General features: G+C 50.6%; 2 protein-coding genes across 2 annotated transcripts in view; both read right to left on the bottom strand.

The window, feature by feature from the left end:
• The window catches only part of LOC106815157 (agrin-like), a 15,240-nt gene extending 10,101 nt beyond the window's left edge, over positions 1 to 5,139 (bottom strand). The window contains exons 1-2 of the mRNA XM_014819589.1: positions 5,060 to 5,139; positions 2,776 to 2,900 (exon numbers count right to left, since the gene is read on the bottom strand). Of these exons, the coding sequence (XP_014675075.1) occupies positions 2,776 to 2,900; positions 5,060 to 5,094 (160 nt within the window). The 5' untranslated portion in view covers positions 5,095 to 5,139. The remainder of the gene's footprint in view (positions 1 to 2,775; positions 2,901 to 5,059) is intronic.
• Positions 5,140 to 5,141: 2 nt separating this feature from the next.
• Positions 5,142 to 13,698, bottom strand: LOC106815154 (agrin-like). Its single transcript, XM_014819586.1, has 7 exons — positions 13,622 to 13,698; positions 12,095 to 12,265; positions 11,409 to 11,531; positions 8,662 to 8,802; positions 7,254 to 7,327; positions 6,868 to 6,992; positions 5,142 to 5,271 (listed from the first exon to the last, which is right to left on the bottom strand). The coding sequence occupies exons 2-7, from the start codon at positions 12,228 to 12,230 to the stop codon at positions 5,142 to 5,144; spliced, it is 729 nt and encodes a 242-aa protein (XP_014675072.1). The 5' UTR covers positions 12,231 to 12,265; positions 13,622 to 13,698.
• Between the last annotated feature and the right edge of the window lie 2,648 nt (positions 13,699 to 16,346).

Raw genomic sequence — 16,346 nt, 5'->3', positions numbered from 1 at the left:
AGCAGTAGCAGGAGCGACACCACTACCACTAGCATCAGCAGCTGTAGTAGTAGTAGTAGTAGTAGTAGTAGTAGTAGTAGTAGTAGTAGTAGTAGTAGTAGCAGCAGCAGCAGCAGCAGCAGCAGCAGCAGCAGCAGCAGCAGCAGTAGTAGTAGTAGTAGTAGTAGCAGCAACAGCAGCAGCAACAGCAGAAGCAGCAGCAGCAGCGGTAGCAGCATCAGTAGCAGCAGCGGCAGCAGCAGTAGCAGCAGTAGCAGCACCAGTAGCGCCAGCGGCAGCAGCGGCGGCCGTGCGCTTCTCTCTCATTGCGCGGCTTTGCACGAGTCATTAATCTCGATAGCTAGTATTAATCTACCGGTCGTCGTCGGCGTCGTCGGCGGCGGCGGCGGCGTCGGCCGTCGGCGAGCGAGCGCGTCGTAGAAATCGGCGAGGCGACGACGACGATAAATATGCTGCGTCCGATTTCGTGGAGTGTGATTGAAAAGCGTCGAGTGTAATGTGTGGATTGCTACGCGCGCGCGTGCGCGTCCGTGAGTGCGTGCGTGTCTGTGTGTCTGTGCGTGTCTGTGCGTGAGTGCGTGCGTGCATGCATGTCTGTGTATGTGCGTGCGTGCGTGTCTGTGTGTTTGTGCGTGCGTACGTGCGCGCGTCTGTGCGTGTATGTGCGGGTATACGTGAGTGCATGCTCGTGTGTCTGTGCGTGTGTGGGTGCGGGAAGGGTCTAGGGAAGCACATCCGTACATCTCCACATGTACGTGCGTGCATACTGATGACAGTAATCAAGTTACAGCTTCTACTAATTTCGATGCACACGGAATTGATCTGCGCATATATTAACTAGTATTGCCGCGCAATCTCTCCCACCAGCTGCCCGCGAGAAACTTCAAAGAAATTTACACAACTAAAAAAAAATAACATTTTTCCACAAATATTATCTTCGCGGTGCTATATATGCAGCTCAAGCTCGCTCAGTGTCGCATGTGAAGACGATGATGCACGCAGTCACTGAAAATTTTAGAAGGTTCACCGATTTGTCCCCACGTGCTAGCGCCGTTATTGAATTAGCGAGATGCCGATGTAAAGAAGGACACACTGTGCGTGTGAGGCGCGCGTGAGAGAGGATAGAGTATAGGTGCATGGATGCTTGAGTAGATTCGGTGTGGCGTAGAGGTTTGGGTAGACAGAGAGCGTATTATGGAAGAGAAGGTAGAGAGAGAGAAAAGGAGAGGAGAGGAGAGAGAGAGAGAGAGAGAGAGAGAGCGAGAGAGAGAGAGAGAGAGGGAGAGAGAGAGAGAGAGAGAGAGAGAGAGAGAGTAGAGGAAGTAGCAGGTCAGGTCGTCGCAGCTATGCGCCGGCATCTGTGCGTTGTCGGCTGCGCACGCGGAGAGGGAGAGAGGTAAGATTAGCGTAGTGGGTAGAGTAAGTGACAATGAGACATGGCCCCCCCCCATCCACAACATACATAACAATGAGACATCGTCGTCCCCATCCACAGCATATGTAACAGTGTGACAAGGTGCCATCCACAAGACATGTGACAAGTGACGCATGCACGCGCCTGTAACTTACCTGCGGCACAGCCATTCGGCCCGAGCATCTCTCCGTCGTTGGTGCACGAGTTGCATTTGTTACCGGAGACGCCCGTACGGCAGACGCAGCGACCTGTCATCTGCTCGCAGTCGTCACGCACCGAGCCGAACTTGGAGCATCCGCACGCTGAAATGCACAGAAGAAGAGGGGTGAGAGGGCGGTCAGTGTTGAGAGAGAGAGAGAGCGAGATGTAGAGGGGGGGGGAAGGTGCTGAGTGAAATGGGAGAAAGTGCGAGAGAGAGAGCGAGTAAGTGTGATCAAGAGAGGAGAGAGAGGAAGAGAAAGTAGTAATTTTGCATTAAAGATATTGTCAATGAAATCTTGTCAAATGAACCAGACGAATGTGACACCACAGACTGTTTGTTATCTGCGTGTCTATATAATATGCTATATAATTGCCAATTCCTACCTAATTTGCATAATTTTTTTTTAAATATCAAAACCCCTAGCCCTTATTCATTCACATACCAAAAATGAGCAAAATCCGTTAAACCTCAACTGACTAATGGCAATTCCCGTTTTTGGCAAAAAAATTGCCGTGGCTCGAAAGTACGTCGACTGGCGTGCTCCAAAATAGGACGTTTAATATGGGAGCATAGCAGTAACAACTATACCCAATTTCAAACATGTGGGTCAAACGGTTCCTGAGTTATCGTTGACCGTAGCCAAATGTTGACGGACGGATGGACGTACGACGGACGACGACCCATGGCAATAGCTCAGCTTGACGATGTCAAGGTGAGCTAAAAACCCAACTCGCAGAGGTTGGCAACTGAAAATAACGACCTGGTTGGGGCAGTCTTACTGCCTACACGGTCTTACTACCCAACAGATATTACAGCTGAAGATATGCTACGCTGCTATAGGAAAGGACTACGTGTAGTATATCCCCGAATCTACCACTTGTGATACTATCTATCAACTGTGCAACTACCTACAATAGATTATTTGTCACCCTCAAGCACTATTCAATCTTCTAACTAATTCTGGTCCTTTCTGGGACAACAACAGACGTGTTTCATATCACGAGAAGTGAGTCGCAACTGGCATATAAGGTGATGCGGAACTCTGTAGTATGTCTACGCTTACGACGCACACTCACCCAACCTACTCCGTTATCTCTTGATTGTTATGCTAATAGCATATGTAGCCGCAAAAGATGAGCTTGCTAGAGAATATACACACCTATTTCAGCTCCATCTTCAATATCCAGCGATCCTGGGTAGACAAGATCGTACTCCTTACTGTTTATCTTGAGCGACTGTATGCAGCCAACCAGCCCAAGGCTAACACCCATGTTTTCCATGACCCTGTAGGGAGAGAAACCCATCATAGCACACAGGTCGACTAATGACAGTATATCAGGGGAGGGAGGAAGGGGGGAGACAAATTGATACGTGCATGCATGCATAGCAATATATATATATATATATAAGGAGGAAATGCGATGTCTCTTCTCTCCTCTCACTTTCCTCTCTCTCTCTCTCTCTCTCTCTCTCTATACAGGCCCGTAGCCAGCTTTCTATTGGGGGGGTTCGTTTTTCAATGTTGACAATTTGCTCGGCAGGGGCGTGTACAGGATTTGTAACAGGGGGTCTAACCGTAACCCATAGTTGCGAGCACGCGAAGGGGGGGTCTGGGGGGGCCCTCCCCCAGAAATTTTTTAAAATTACACCCCCTCAGATGCGTTTCTGCGCGAGCAAGGGGGGGTCGCGACTCCTGGACCCCCCCCTGTACACGCCCCTGCTCGGGCGCGAAGCAACCAGGCGAGGGAGCCAAGCGACCGAGCGGGGAGGGTGTGGGAGGGGGTGTTCACTGTTCACCCTCCGCACGATGGAGATTTTGCAATTATTACACTAAAATGGAGCGACCTGAGGTGAAATTCTAGCAAATCTTCCAAAAAAATTTTTTTTGCTTGGGGGGGAGGGGCTCGGGGGGGGGTTCGTTCGAACCCCCCGAACCCCCCCTGGCTACGGGCCTGCTATATATAATATATATATATCACATGCTTATCATTATGGACTACACTTACACGCTATATTGACTACACACATGCATTCCTTGTTACACACGCACGCACGCACGGCACGCACGCACGCACACGCACGCACGCACGCACGCACGCACGCACGCACTCGCGACCACGCACACACGCACTCGCGGGCACACACACTGACGCATATACTGATGCACACACGCACGCATATACAGATGCACACACGCACGCACGCACTCGCGGGCAAACACACTCACACATATACTGATGCACACACGCACGCACTCCGGACGAACACACACGAGCAGAGGTCCTACCACACACTGCCATTCCGGTGTTAATGCATAATATACATTGGGTGCTTTAGATCATTTCGCTTCGTTACGCACCCGACGCGGATCCTAACAACCACTGGCCTATTATATCCTAGGTTCGCGCGACGCGCAGCTGCTGTTGTGACAACCCGTGGCCGAGCGTTACTACATCATACGCCCGTGTGCCCCCGGCGTCCGCGCCTAACTCGCCCCTGATGATTACGTGATGAGCAGAGTGGATCAATTTGTGTTTTCGCGGACACGACTCTCGTCGCCTTCGGCGTTGCGGAATAAGCCGCGGCGGCGGCGTAATGTGTTGTGTGTGTGTGTGTGTGAGTGCGTGAGTGCGTGCGTGCGTGCGTGCGCGCGCGCGTGTGGCCGCTTTTAGGCGACGGCCATGCGATACAAATGACAGGGTTTCAATCTCGTGCGATAACCCTCGTCTCAGACACAGCTGCGCGCAGGTAATTCCACTCTATGCCGAGTTACTACGATGGAGAGTTCGCGTTGATATTCTTGTAGATAGTGAGTGGCAGCAGGTCATGTGAGTTTTGATTCATCACCTGCGGCGTAATTCCAATGTAAGACTCAGCGGTAAAGTATGGTACGTTTAGCTCATTTTCTCTCTCCATCACCTCTCTCTCCCCTCTTCTCTCCCTCTCTATCTCTTTCTCGCTATCTCTACCAAGCGCTTTCTCATCCTCTCCCTCCATCCAGCTCTTTCTCGCTCTCTCACTCTCTCTCTTTCTCTCGCTCTCTCGCTCTCTCGCTCTCTCTTCCTCTCCCCCTCTCTCTAGCTCTCTATCCCTCCCTCCCCCTTCTCTCTCTCTCTCTCCCCCTCTCTCTCTACCACCTACCCGGGCGTAGCTTGCGGCACGTTGCCGAGGAACATCAGACGCTTGACGTCACTCTCTCCTTCCCCTCTCTCTCTCTCTCCCCCTCTCTCTCTCTCTCCCTCCCTCCCCCTTCTCTCTCTCTCTCTAGCACCTACCCGGGCGTAGCTTGCGACACATTGCCGAGGATCATCAGACGCTTGACGTCACTCTCTCCTTCCCCTCTCTCTCTCTCTCCCTTCTCTCTCTCCCCCTCTCTCTCTCTCTCTCTCTCTCCCTCCCTCCCCCTTCTCTCTCTCTCTCTCCCCCTCTCTCTCTAGCACCTACCGGGCGTAGCTTGCGGCACGTTGCCGAGGAACATCGGACGCTTGACGTCGAGTGACTTCAGCTTGCCCTCGCTGCGTCCGCTCACCTCCCCACGCCCTCTATCTTCATGCGACCATCCTGGTTGAAGCGGCTCAGCGTGACGAAGTAGAAACGCCGCAGCTCGATGCGGGGTTTCCGACTTGATGACGACGGCTCCGTCGCCCAGTCGAACCTACGAAGACGTCATTGATAGCGTGACGAAACATCAGTGATAGCGTGACGATACGTCATCGATAGCGTGACGAGACGTCATCGATAGCGTGACGAGACGTCATCGATAGCGTGACGAGACGTCACCGATAGCGTGACGAGACGTCATCGATAGCGTGACGAGACGTCCCGATAGCGTGACGAGACGTCACCGATAGCGTGACGAGACGTCACCGATAGCGTGACGAGACGTCATCGATAGCGTGACGATACGTCATCGATAGCGTGACGAGACGTCACCGATAGCGTGACGAACGTCATCGATAGCTGACGAGACGTCACGATAGCGTGACGAGACGTCATCGATAGCGTGACGATACGTCATCGATAGCGTGACGAGACGTCATCGATAGCGTGACGAGACGTCATCGATAGCGTGACGAGACGTCATCGATAGCGTGACGAGACGTCATCGATAGCGTGACGAGACGTCATCGATAGCGTGACGAGACGTCATCGATAGCGTGACGAGACGTCACGATAGCGTGACGAGACGTCATCGATAGCGTGACGAGACGTCATCGATAGCGTGACGAGACGTCATCGTTAGCGTGACGAGACGTCACCGATAGCGTGACGCAGACGTCATCGATAGCGTGACGAGACGTCATCGATAGCGTGACGAGACGTCACCGATAGCGTGACGAGACGTCATCGATAGCGTGACGAGACGTCACCGATTAGCGTGACGAGACTCACCGATAGCGTGACGAGACGTCATCGATAGACTGACGAACGTCATCGAGTAGCGTGAGCAGACGTCATCGATAGCTGACGAGACGTCATCGCTTAGCGTGACGAGACGTCATCGATAGCGTGACGAAACGGTCAGCGATAGCGTGACGAACGTCATCGATAGCGTGACGAGACGTCATCGATAGCGTGACGAGACGTCATCGATAGCGTGACGAGACGGACATCGATTGATAGCGTGATGAATGTTAACAGAGGAGGTACCCTCACCGAAGGAAGGATGGTAACGAGGGGGAAGGTGGGTGTCCGAGGGAGGGACGGTAACGAGGGGGAAGGTGGGTGACTGAGGGAGGGACGGTAACGAGGGGGAAGGTGGGTGACTGAGGGAGGGACGGTAACGAGGGGAAGGGGTGGCCGAGGGAGGAACGGTAACGAGGGGAAGGTGGGTGACTGAGGGAGGGACGGTAACGAGGGGAAGGTGGGTGTCCAAGGAAGGATGCTAACAAGGAAGGTGGTGACTGAGGAGGGATGGTAACAAGGAGCAAGATGGATCACTGGGAAAGGTGATCTTAAGAAGAGTGGGTCACTAAATGAATTCTAGTATCAATGGTCATTGAGTCAATTGTATATTCTCAGTAGCAGCAGCAAGGGAATGATTCTGGAGATCCGAAAGTAATGTTATAACATGTAAGCTATCTGAAGTTGTGGGTCAACCACAATTATAATAAATTCCCTTTATTATACGCCAATATTTCTAATAAATTCTCTTTCAACCTCCCTCTCCTAACATCCAGACCTGACATCAAATACGTTAATCCTTCTGAAGTTGCGCGTTGACATTTCGGTACGAATTCTCTTTCTATACCTGTACTCCAAATATCCCGATCGGATGGCAAGCGATATGAAGTCTCCCTTGCCATCCACGGACTGACCATTGTAGATAATGATTCCATCTTCGTACAGCGGCTTGAATTCTATCTCAATGGTAACCTACGAGCAACGCATGATATTACAGAGTGTAACTAGTAAATATAAGCTACGTACACTGATCACGTACACGATCTAGAAGCTAACCCAAGAAGATGCGCAAGCTCGATTGCTGCACAATGTTTCTAGCAGAAGAATGAGCGAATAAAAGTCGACGAGCGCAGCAGCGGTGAACGAAGAATGCAGTCTTGTTAACGGCGACTGACTGGTTGTGGGAAAACAAAAAACAAAACAAAAAGAAACGTCCGTGGCACGGCCACTCACCTGACTATGTGCCATCATGTGCTTGAACCTCATCCACGAAGTGCCACTAAATGCTGGGATATTGTATGAATGGTCTGCAAGAAAATTATTCAGAGAATCCCCAACTGATACACTGGCATGCAACAGATTCCCCTCTCGTCACCTTCAAACATATGCTTTTGTAATGTTGCGTGCACTAATTTCTGTATGGGTAACTACAATGTACGGCCTATACAAAGTGATAAGTATATAAAAAAAAACGTACCTTGCTTGCAATCATTAATTGCATCATTGCAATCATTAATCATTAATCATCAATCATTAATCAATCATTGCAATCATTGATTACTGAATTTGAAACCAGTTCAGTACATCTCGTTTGACTAGTAAAGACTGGCTGCCTAGCCATATATATATATCGTATTGAACAAATGAATAAATATATAAATATACATATCTATATAATTTTTGTAGAATACCAAACAATGTATACATTTTCATGCGATAATATGCAATAATCTGTAATTCCCTACAGTCTTTGGGAATGAAATCTAATGTCAATTCGTTTGATAGCGTGTTGTCATACATAGCGAGAACAGAGTGTATGTCTAGAACAAAACGTCGGAAACAAGGCAAAAGCGGCAGACGTACCAAACCAACGTTGGGGGGTTCGGTTACAATCTATATATATATATGTATATATTATAATGTAAGTATAATATATACATACATATATATACTATACTTACATTATATACATATTCTATACATACACGGGTGAGAACGCAACCATAATACAATCAACGGTTAAGGCTCTAAGCAGCAGGGGAGGTGAAGGGGAAACACATTAGTAAGTATACAGAGGGTCAGAGAGTCAGCAACGCGAGCCCATGACCAGAAGAAACGTACGAGGTCTCTTCACTTCTCGCATTATTGCACATTTCGGCACAGAGAGCACAGCTTGTCAGTCACCGGTGCAGTTTACACGTTTGCCAGCAGATTAAAACATGATTTCACCCTTTTAACTGCGCCGTGAAGAAAAGTTTATGTCACGCTTATGCAAAATGTTAAAAATGTTCCAAAAACGCAAATTCGTCATTAGTGTTAAATAATTTCGACAGATCAACTGTCGCAATTACATTGCATCAACTTTTTTGCGAAACGGTCCGTCGTAATATGTTAGAGCTTCGGCCATCTTGTTGTGATACTTTACTGAAAATTCGTAAATTTTTGTGGTAATCTTTTTACGCAAACAAAAGGAATTTTTTCATTGTAAGATGAAACGAAACTGCACCGGTCTGCCTTGCCGCTGCGAAGATAGTGTGAGAATCGCCGCCGAGCACGCCGCAATTCTCTCCTGCCTCCCAGCGCTGCCCCCTGGCGACAAGCGGCCGTCTGCGCAATGCGCAATAGCGCAACGACGTCTCACCTTCGTCGCAGGTGGCACCACCTCTGCCAATCGGACATATGCATTTGAAGTGCTCGGCGTTAACGTTCATGCAGGTGGCGCCACGATGGCAGGAGTCGCCGCCACAGACAGAGTCGCCTTTCGCTATACCAGCAGACGCGGCTACAAAGTAATACAGACAATACAACATGCAGTAGGTAACCATGCACAGCACAGGAGCAGCTAGAGGTCGCAACATCAGTCAAAGGTCACGACATTGGTCAGAGCATAGTCAAAGGTCACAATGTTGGTCATAGGTCAGAGGTCACGACATTGGTCAAAGGTCATGGCGTCGGTCAAAGGTCACGACATTGGTCAGAGGTCACAATGTTGGTCATATGTCATGGCATAGGTCAGAGGTCATAAGGTTAGTCAGAGATCACAATGTCGGTCGGAGGTCACAATATCAGTCAGAGATCATGACGTCAGTCAAAGGTCACATCTGTCTGAGGTCACGACATCGGTTAAAGGTCACGATATCAGTCAGAGGTCACGACGGTGGTCGAAAGTCACGACGTCAGTTAGAGGTCACGACATCGGTCAGAGGTCACGCCATAGGTCAACATCAACAGGTCTCGAAACGTACTTGTCACAAAAAGTTGGGACACAACACAACACAACACAACACAACACAACACAACACTTATAGCAGTAACAACGACGACGAAGCGCATCGATTGGTTAGGGCGACATGAAGGCTTGCCTTTAATGTGGGCGAGACGCGGGGATTCACACAACAGAACACTAAAGCTTGTCTACCTATGCAGGCGCACGTTGCCCCCTAGCGTGAGACACCGCTCTGCCAGGTGGGTGGGGGGATGTAACGACACCCGACAGATACACACCGCGACATCCGGTGACAGATTCACAACATCAAACGGCAAACAAGAATAAGATATTCTCGACACACGATAGGTAGGCACACACACACACACACACGCACACACGGCGGTCGCCAAGTGTAAAGAGTGGACACGAGACGTGGTAGAAACGTGGCGACGTCAAAGAACGCGACACTATATAGTACAGGCGCTGAAAAACGTACACGCAAGCACGCACGCCCGCCCGCACGCACGCATGCACGCACACACCCACGCAGACGCACGTACGCTCGCACGCACGCAAAAGCTCACACACGATATAAACTGCGATCTACTGGTTGACAATGTATTTTTGGCATTGGCTGGTAGTCCCTGCACGCGATTATGAATGCGTCTGTATATATATATATGTAAACAGTAACACGGCATCCGATGGGATGGATGAACACATAGCTCTACTACGGTGAGCCATGGTTCTGTGGGAATTGTGCATTCAACTGTTCACGTTCAGCAAATTCAAATGTTTCATCACGCACACACGCACGTGCGCACACACGCGTATGCACACTTTTCTGAATCGATTACTATTGCGTAATGGATCGCGCAATAACCAGTTGACTCTCATGAGATATTTTTGTAAGATCGTGTGGCTCGAGTAGGCAACATTGCAGAGTAGGCCTAATAACCCGAGATTACACACCGAAAACACATGCACGCACGCACGCACGCAAGCACGCACGCACGCACAGACACACACACACACACACACACACACACACACACACACACACACACACACACACACACACACCAGTTCCACGCACGGGATGACCACACTGCAAGCGCTAAGAAAAAAGAGGCAATCACTCTCTACTAGGGATATATACCGCATAACGTAACCCTGCACAGACGGCTAGGCTTACATGCAGGCCCACGTTACGCTACCTATATTCACTCAAGGAGCTAAATATTTAACAGTTATTCGCGGAAGGCGAGGCGAACCGAGCCTAAGGCGAATAACTGTTTTAGTATCATTGCCCGAGTGATTATAGGAACGAAACCGATAATTGAAACCGATACTGTAAAATTAGATGTAAACAAGTGTCGGCAACCATTTTGTGGTAACTCAAATTGTTGCATTTCGGCAAATTTTGCCCCCAACAAACTCAACATATACCGTTAGGAAAACGGTAAACAAACCTTGTTGAACAGACTTTAGCCCCGAATTTACCCTGAGTCTTAAAACTCCTAATTTCACGTTCGAATCAATGGTAAAGAATTGTATTCTTTAGTTCATGTACGACTGGGGTAATATAGACTGTCCCTGTTGATTTCTAATTAGGTAGTGCCTGCCATCTGTTGGAAATCAGAGTAACAAAAAGAAATAATAAGCTTGAATTTAACTACCTACCTTTAAATAGTTTAACTCCAAATTTTGTCACATCTTTGGTATTTTTGGGGACAGCATTTTCTTTAAATTTGTCAATTTCGGCTTCCGTAACATTTACAAATCTAGCCGCCATTTTTGGCGCCACTACAATGTAAACCCTAGAGGTGATTATCGAAATAGATTCACCTAGGTCTCGACCAATCAGCGCGCAGGATTTCCTATAATCACTCGGGCGATGATACTAAAACTATATAACTATAAGGATAGGAAGCGGATTGGCTATGCGCTTTTTGCCTCAAGGGCGCCATCTATGGACCATAATGAGCTGAAACGGCTGTGCAGACCGAACCCAGAGACAATAGAACACTAATCTGTTCTAAGGTCTCTGCCGAACCCAAATTTGGGCCAGATATGGCGGCGCTTCCTCTCCTTGTTATATTTAGCTCCTTGTATTCACTCTAGCACGCTCCTCGGCCGCAAATTAAGCTGCATGATTACTGAGATCTGGCGTAACTCACCGATGCAAACATCCTTGTTAGAGCTGGGAGCGTAGTGCTTCGGGCAGCGGCAGCGCCCCTGGTAGCAGTCAGCGAGCGGAACTCGGCATTCGTATTTGCTGAAGCACACGGATCCGATGAGACCTGCACACAGCGACAAACAACGACCCAGTGAGCTACACGCAAGCATAAAAATTACACAGCACGCATAACAGAGTTGACTGCTTCGGTGCATGACGACAAGCCAACTACACAAAGCCACAGAAAGAGACGTAAATGATAACCTAACATTACCGAGTTTACCATAAAGATGTATAATAAATAAATAATAAATAATAAAGTGAACTACATTATAACAATAATATAAAAAATACATTTAAGAAATGTACAAAAACACACGTATGAATTTCACTTTCAACATCTTTTCCATCGACGGGTTCCTCTCGCCCCACGTTGAGCCATAATTCCCACGATCAACGCCCAATGAAACGGTTGTTCTTCCGAAGCGCCACAATCCGGAAATCTTTCCATTACATTATATATGATTATATTTTATTTATTTATTATTATATTATTATTATTTATTAATCATCATATTTTATATAATTTTATTAAAACAAAACCGTCCCTTCCCTCCCTCCCTCGCTCCCTTCCTCCCTTCCTCCGAATAAATCAACCGCTCTCTAAAAGTAATCGCGCGCGCTCGCCTTCTCTCTCGGGCTCGTCCGTCGCCGCAGCCGTCGTCAGCGGTGGCGCTCCGGTCGTCAGGTAACCGTCGTCGCGCGTCGCACCGTCGCGCGTCGTCGCTCCGTCGGTCGTGCGTCGCATCGTCGTGTGACGCATCGGCGACTGAGTCGTGTCCGGCGCCAGCGTCGGCTCTGCAAGAAACGTGACGATGTTATGTGTTATCAACAATGTAACTCATCGGACACATCTCATACACATCTCATACATCTCACACATCTCTCATACATCTCTCATACATCTCTCACACATCTCTCATACATCTCTCACATCTCTCATACATCTCTCATACATCTCTCACACATCTCTCATACATCTCTCACATCTCTCACACATCTCACACATCTCACACATCTCACACGCACCATCTGCTCATACATCCTCTCACAGTCTCTCAAATCATCACACACATTCTCTCATAGGCACTCTTCATACATCTCTGCACATCTCTCCACATCTCATACAGTCTCTCACACATCTCTCATTACATCTCTCACATCTCTCCAAATACCTCATACACATCTCTCCGCATCTCTCACATCTCTCATACATCTCTTCATACATCTCTCATACATCTCTCATACATCGTCTCACAGTCTCTCATACAATGCTCACACACATCTCTCATCACATCTCTCACATCTCATACAATCTCATACATCTTCTCAGCGACATCTCTCATACATCTCTCACATGCTCACATACATTCTCACACATCTCTCATACATTCCATACATCTCCTCATACATCTCATCATACATCTCTTCATCACATCTCTCACACCATCTCTCATACATCTCTCATAACATCTCATACATCTCTCATCATCTCTACACATCTCTCACATCTCAATACATCTCTCATACGATCTCTCATTACATCTGCTCAATACATCTCTCAGCATCTTTCATACATCTCTTCATCACATCTCTCATACATCCTGCCTCATACCATCTCTCCACATCTTTATACATCTCTGCATACATCTCTCATAACATCTCTCATTACATCTCTCACACCACATTCTCATAACATCTCTCACATCTTCACACACATCTCTCACATCTCTCATAGCATCTCTCACATTTCTCATACATCTCTCACATCTCTCACACATCTCTCACATCTCATACATCTCTCATACAATCTCTCACATCTCTTCCACAACTCTCACACGATCTCACAACATCTCTCATATCATCTCTCACATATCATCCTCTCATACATTTTCACACATCTTCACACACGCGATCTCAGCACATCTCTCACAACATCTCGCACACATAAAAGACACAGACATCTTCACACACCACCGGACCATCTCACATCAACATACGCCACACCGCTCGCGCACACATCACACACTCACACACATCTCATCACGAACATTCTCGCAACACCTGCTCCCGCCTCACCGCCGGGGGGTCACTATATATGCCGTATTACCCATGATATAGTGACGCCCCCCGGGCCCCATCCCCTCAACTAACCGAGCAGGGCCCGAGCGACGCCGTCACGATGTCCTTCTGGTTACGGCAGGCGAACACCGCACTGACACTCGGAGGCCGTACGTCGCTTGTCCGTCCGGAGCCGGCAGACAACCATCGACGTCTCCTCGCGCGTGCACAGGTCCGTCGGACAGACGCACGTCGGCCGCGCGTCGCGCTCCTTGGCACACGCCGCCGAAGTAGCAAGGTCAGTCGTCGCAGCTGACGCCCCGGCAATCTGTGCGTGTCGGCTGTACGAGGGAGAGGGGAGATTAGTTAAATACCTAGCAAGGCGAGAGGGGGAGGTGAGAGAGGGGGAGAGGGGGAGATTAGTTAATACTAGCAAGAGAGAGGGGGAGAGGGAAGAGGGGGAGAAGGGGAAGGGTGGAGAAGGTGGAGATAGGGGAAAGGGGGAAGGGGGAGAAGGGGACGAGGGGGAGGGAGAGAAGTAGCAGTCAGGTGCGTCGCAGGCTAACGCGGCCGGCATCTGTGCGTGTCGGCTTGTAGAGGAGAGGGGAAGATTAGTTAATCCTAGCAGGGAGAGGGGAGAGGGAAGAGGGGGAGAATGGGGAGAGGGTGGAGGAGGTGGAGAGGGGAAAGGGAAGGGGGAGAGGGGGGAGGGGGAGGGAGAGGAAGTAGCAGGTCAGGTCGTCGCCAGCTACGCGCCGGCACTGTTGCGTTGTCAGCTGTAGAGGGAAGAGGGAGAGATAATTAATACCATAGCAGATGAGAGGGGAGGGGGGAGGGGGAGAGGAGAGAGGAAGAGGGGAGAGGGGAAGGGGAGGTAGAGGAAGTAGCAGGTCAGGTCGTCCGCAGGCTACGCGCCGGCATCTGTGCGTTGTCAAGCTGTAGAGGAGAGGGAAGATTAAGTTAATACCGTAGCAGAAGAGAGGGGAGGGGAGAAGGAGAGAGGAGGAGAGGGGGAGATGGAGGAGAGGGGAGAGGGGAGGAGAGGAGTAGCAGGTCAGGGTCGTCGGCAGCTACGCGCCGGCATCTGTGGCGTTGTCAGCTGTAAGGGAGACGGGAATCTGTAGTTAATACACGCTAGCAGAGAGAGGGGGAGGGGGGAGAGAGGGGAGAGGAAGGAAGGGGGAGAGGAGGAGAGGGAGAGGGGAGAGGGGAGAGGGAGAAGAGGGGGTAGAGGGGGAGGGGAGAGGAGTAGCAGGTCCAGCGTCGTCCGACGCTACGCGCGCGGCATCGCTGTGCGTTTCAGGCTGTAGAGGGGAGAAGGGAAGATGTAGTTAATACTGCAGCTACAGGAGAAGGGAGAGGGGGGGAAGGGGGAGGAGAGAGGGGAGTGGGGGCGGGAGAGGGAGAGAGGGGGAGAGGGGAGGAGGGGAGGTAGGAAGTAGTCAGGTCAGGTCCGTCACAGCTACCGCGGCCCGGCATCTGTGCGTTTCGGCTGTAGAGGGGGGGGGGCGGAGAGGGGAAAGATTAGTTAAATACGCTAACAAAAAAGGGAAGAGGGGGGAGAAGGGGAGAGGAGGGGGGGAGAGGAAGAGAGGGGGAGGAGAGAGGGGATGAGGGGGGAAGGGGGAAGAGGGGGAGTAGGGGGAGAGGGGAGGGTAGAAGAAGTAGCCAGGTCAGGGTCGTGCGCAGCTACGCGGTGGCCGGCATCTGTGCGTTGTCGGCGAGAGGGATGAGGGAATGATAGTATACCTAGCAGGGAGAGGGGCGAGAGGGGGAGGAGAGAGGGGGAGAGGGGGAGAGGGGGAGAGTGGGAGAGGGGGAGGTAGAGAGGGGAAGGGGAGAGTGCAGAGAAGGATGCAAGAGGGGGAGAGGGGGAAGAGGGGGAGAGGGGGAGTAGAAGGATAGTAGCAGGTCAGGTTCGTCCGCTACGCGCCGCATCTGTGCGTTTTGTCTGCTGTGTCGAGGGAGAGGGGAAGATTATGTTGAATACTGCTAGCAGGGAGAGGGGAGAGGGGGAGGGAGAGGAGGGGGAGAGGGGAGAGGGGAGAGGCTGGAGAGGGGGAGGTAGAGAGGGGGGAGGGGAGAAGGAAGAGGGGAGAAGGGGAAGAGGGAGAGGGGGATGGTAGAGGAAGGTGGCACAGGTCAGGTCGTCGGCAGCTCCGCGCCAGCGCATCTGTGCCGTGTGTCAGCTGGGTAGAGGTAGAGGGGAAGATGTATTTAATCACGTAGCAGGAGGGAGGGAGAGGGGGAGATGGGTGATGTGGGGAGGGTAGAGGAGTGAGCAGGTAGGTCGTCCGCGAGCTAACGCGCCAAGAGCATCTGGTGCGTTGTAGCTGTAAGAGGGAGAGGGCGAGAGATGTAGTTAATACCTAAACAGAGAGAGGGGGAGAGAGGGGGAAGAGGGGGAGAAGGGAGGGGAGGTGAAGAGGAAGTAAGGGCAGGTCAGGTCGTCGCAGCTACGCGCCGGGCATCTTGCGCGTTTGTCGGCTCGAGATGGGAGAGGGGAGATTCGTTAATAGCCTAGCAGAGAGGGGGGAGAGGGGGAGAGGGAAGCAGGAGAGAGAGGGGAAAAGGGGCAGGGGAAGAGGGGGAGAGGCCGGAGGATTAGTTAATGAGCTGCTAGCCGAGGAGAGGGGAGATGGGGAGAGGGGGAAGAGGAGAGGGGGAAAGGGGAGAGGGGAAGAGGGGGAGGAGGGGAGATGTAGTTAAGGTACCGTAGGCGCAGAGAGGGGCGGAGGAGGGGAGAGGAGAGAGGAAGGAGGGAGGGGTAAAGGGGAGAGGGGGAAGAGGGGTGAGAGGCGGAGATTAAGTTAAATAC

This window comes from Priapulus caudatus, unplaced genomic scaffold, assembly GCF_000485595.1.
Source record: "Priapulus caudatus unplaced genomic scaffold, Priapulus_caudatus-5.0.1 Scaffold1052, whole genome shotgun sequence".
Classification (NCBI taxonomy): Eukaryota; Metazoa; Priapulida; class Priapulimorpha; order Priapulimorphida; family Priapulidae; genus Priapulus; species Priapulus caudatus.
This window is presented reverse-complemented; position numbering and strand designations above follow the sequence as displayed.

Coding starts and splice junctions, on each gene's coding strand:
- LOC106815154 (XM_014819586.1), bottom strand. CDS start 12,230: ATGCGTCACACGACGATGCGACGCACGACCGACGGAGCGACGACGCGC. Junction 7,328..8,661: donor TGGTGCCACCTGCGACGAAG/GTGAGACGTCGT, acceptor ATTTTCTTGCAG/ACCATTCATACAATATCCCA. Junction 6,993..7,253: donor ACATGATGGCACATAGTCAG/GTGAGTGGCCGT, acceptor CGTTGCTCGTAG/GTTACCATTGAGATAGAATT.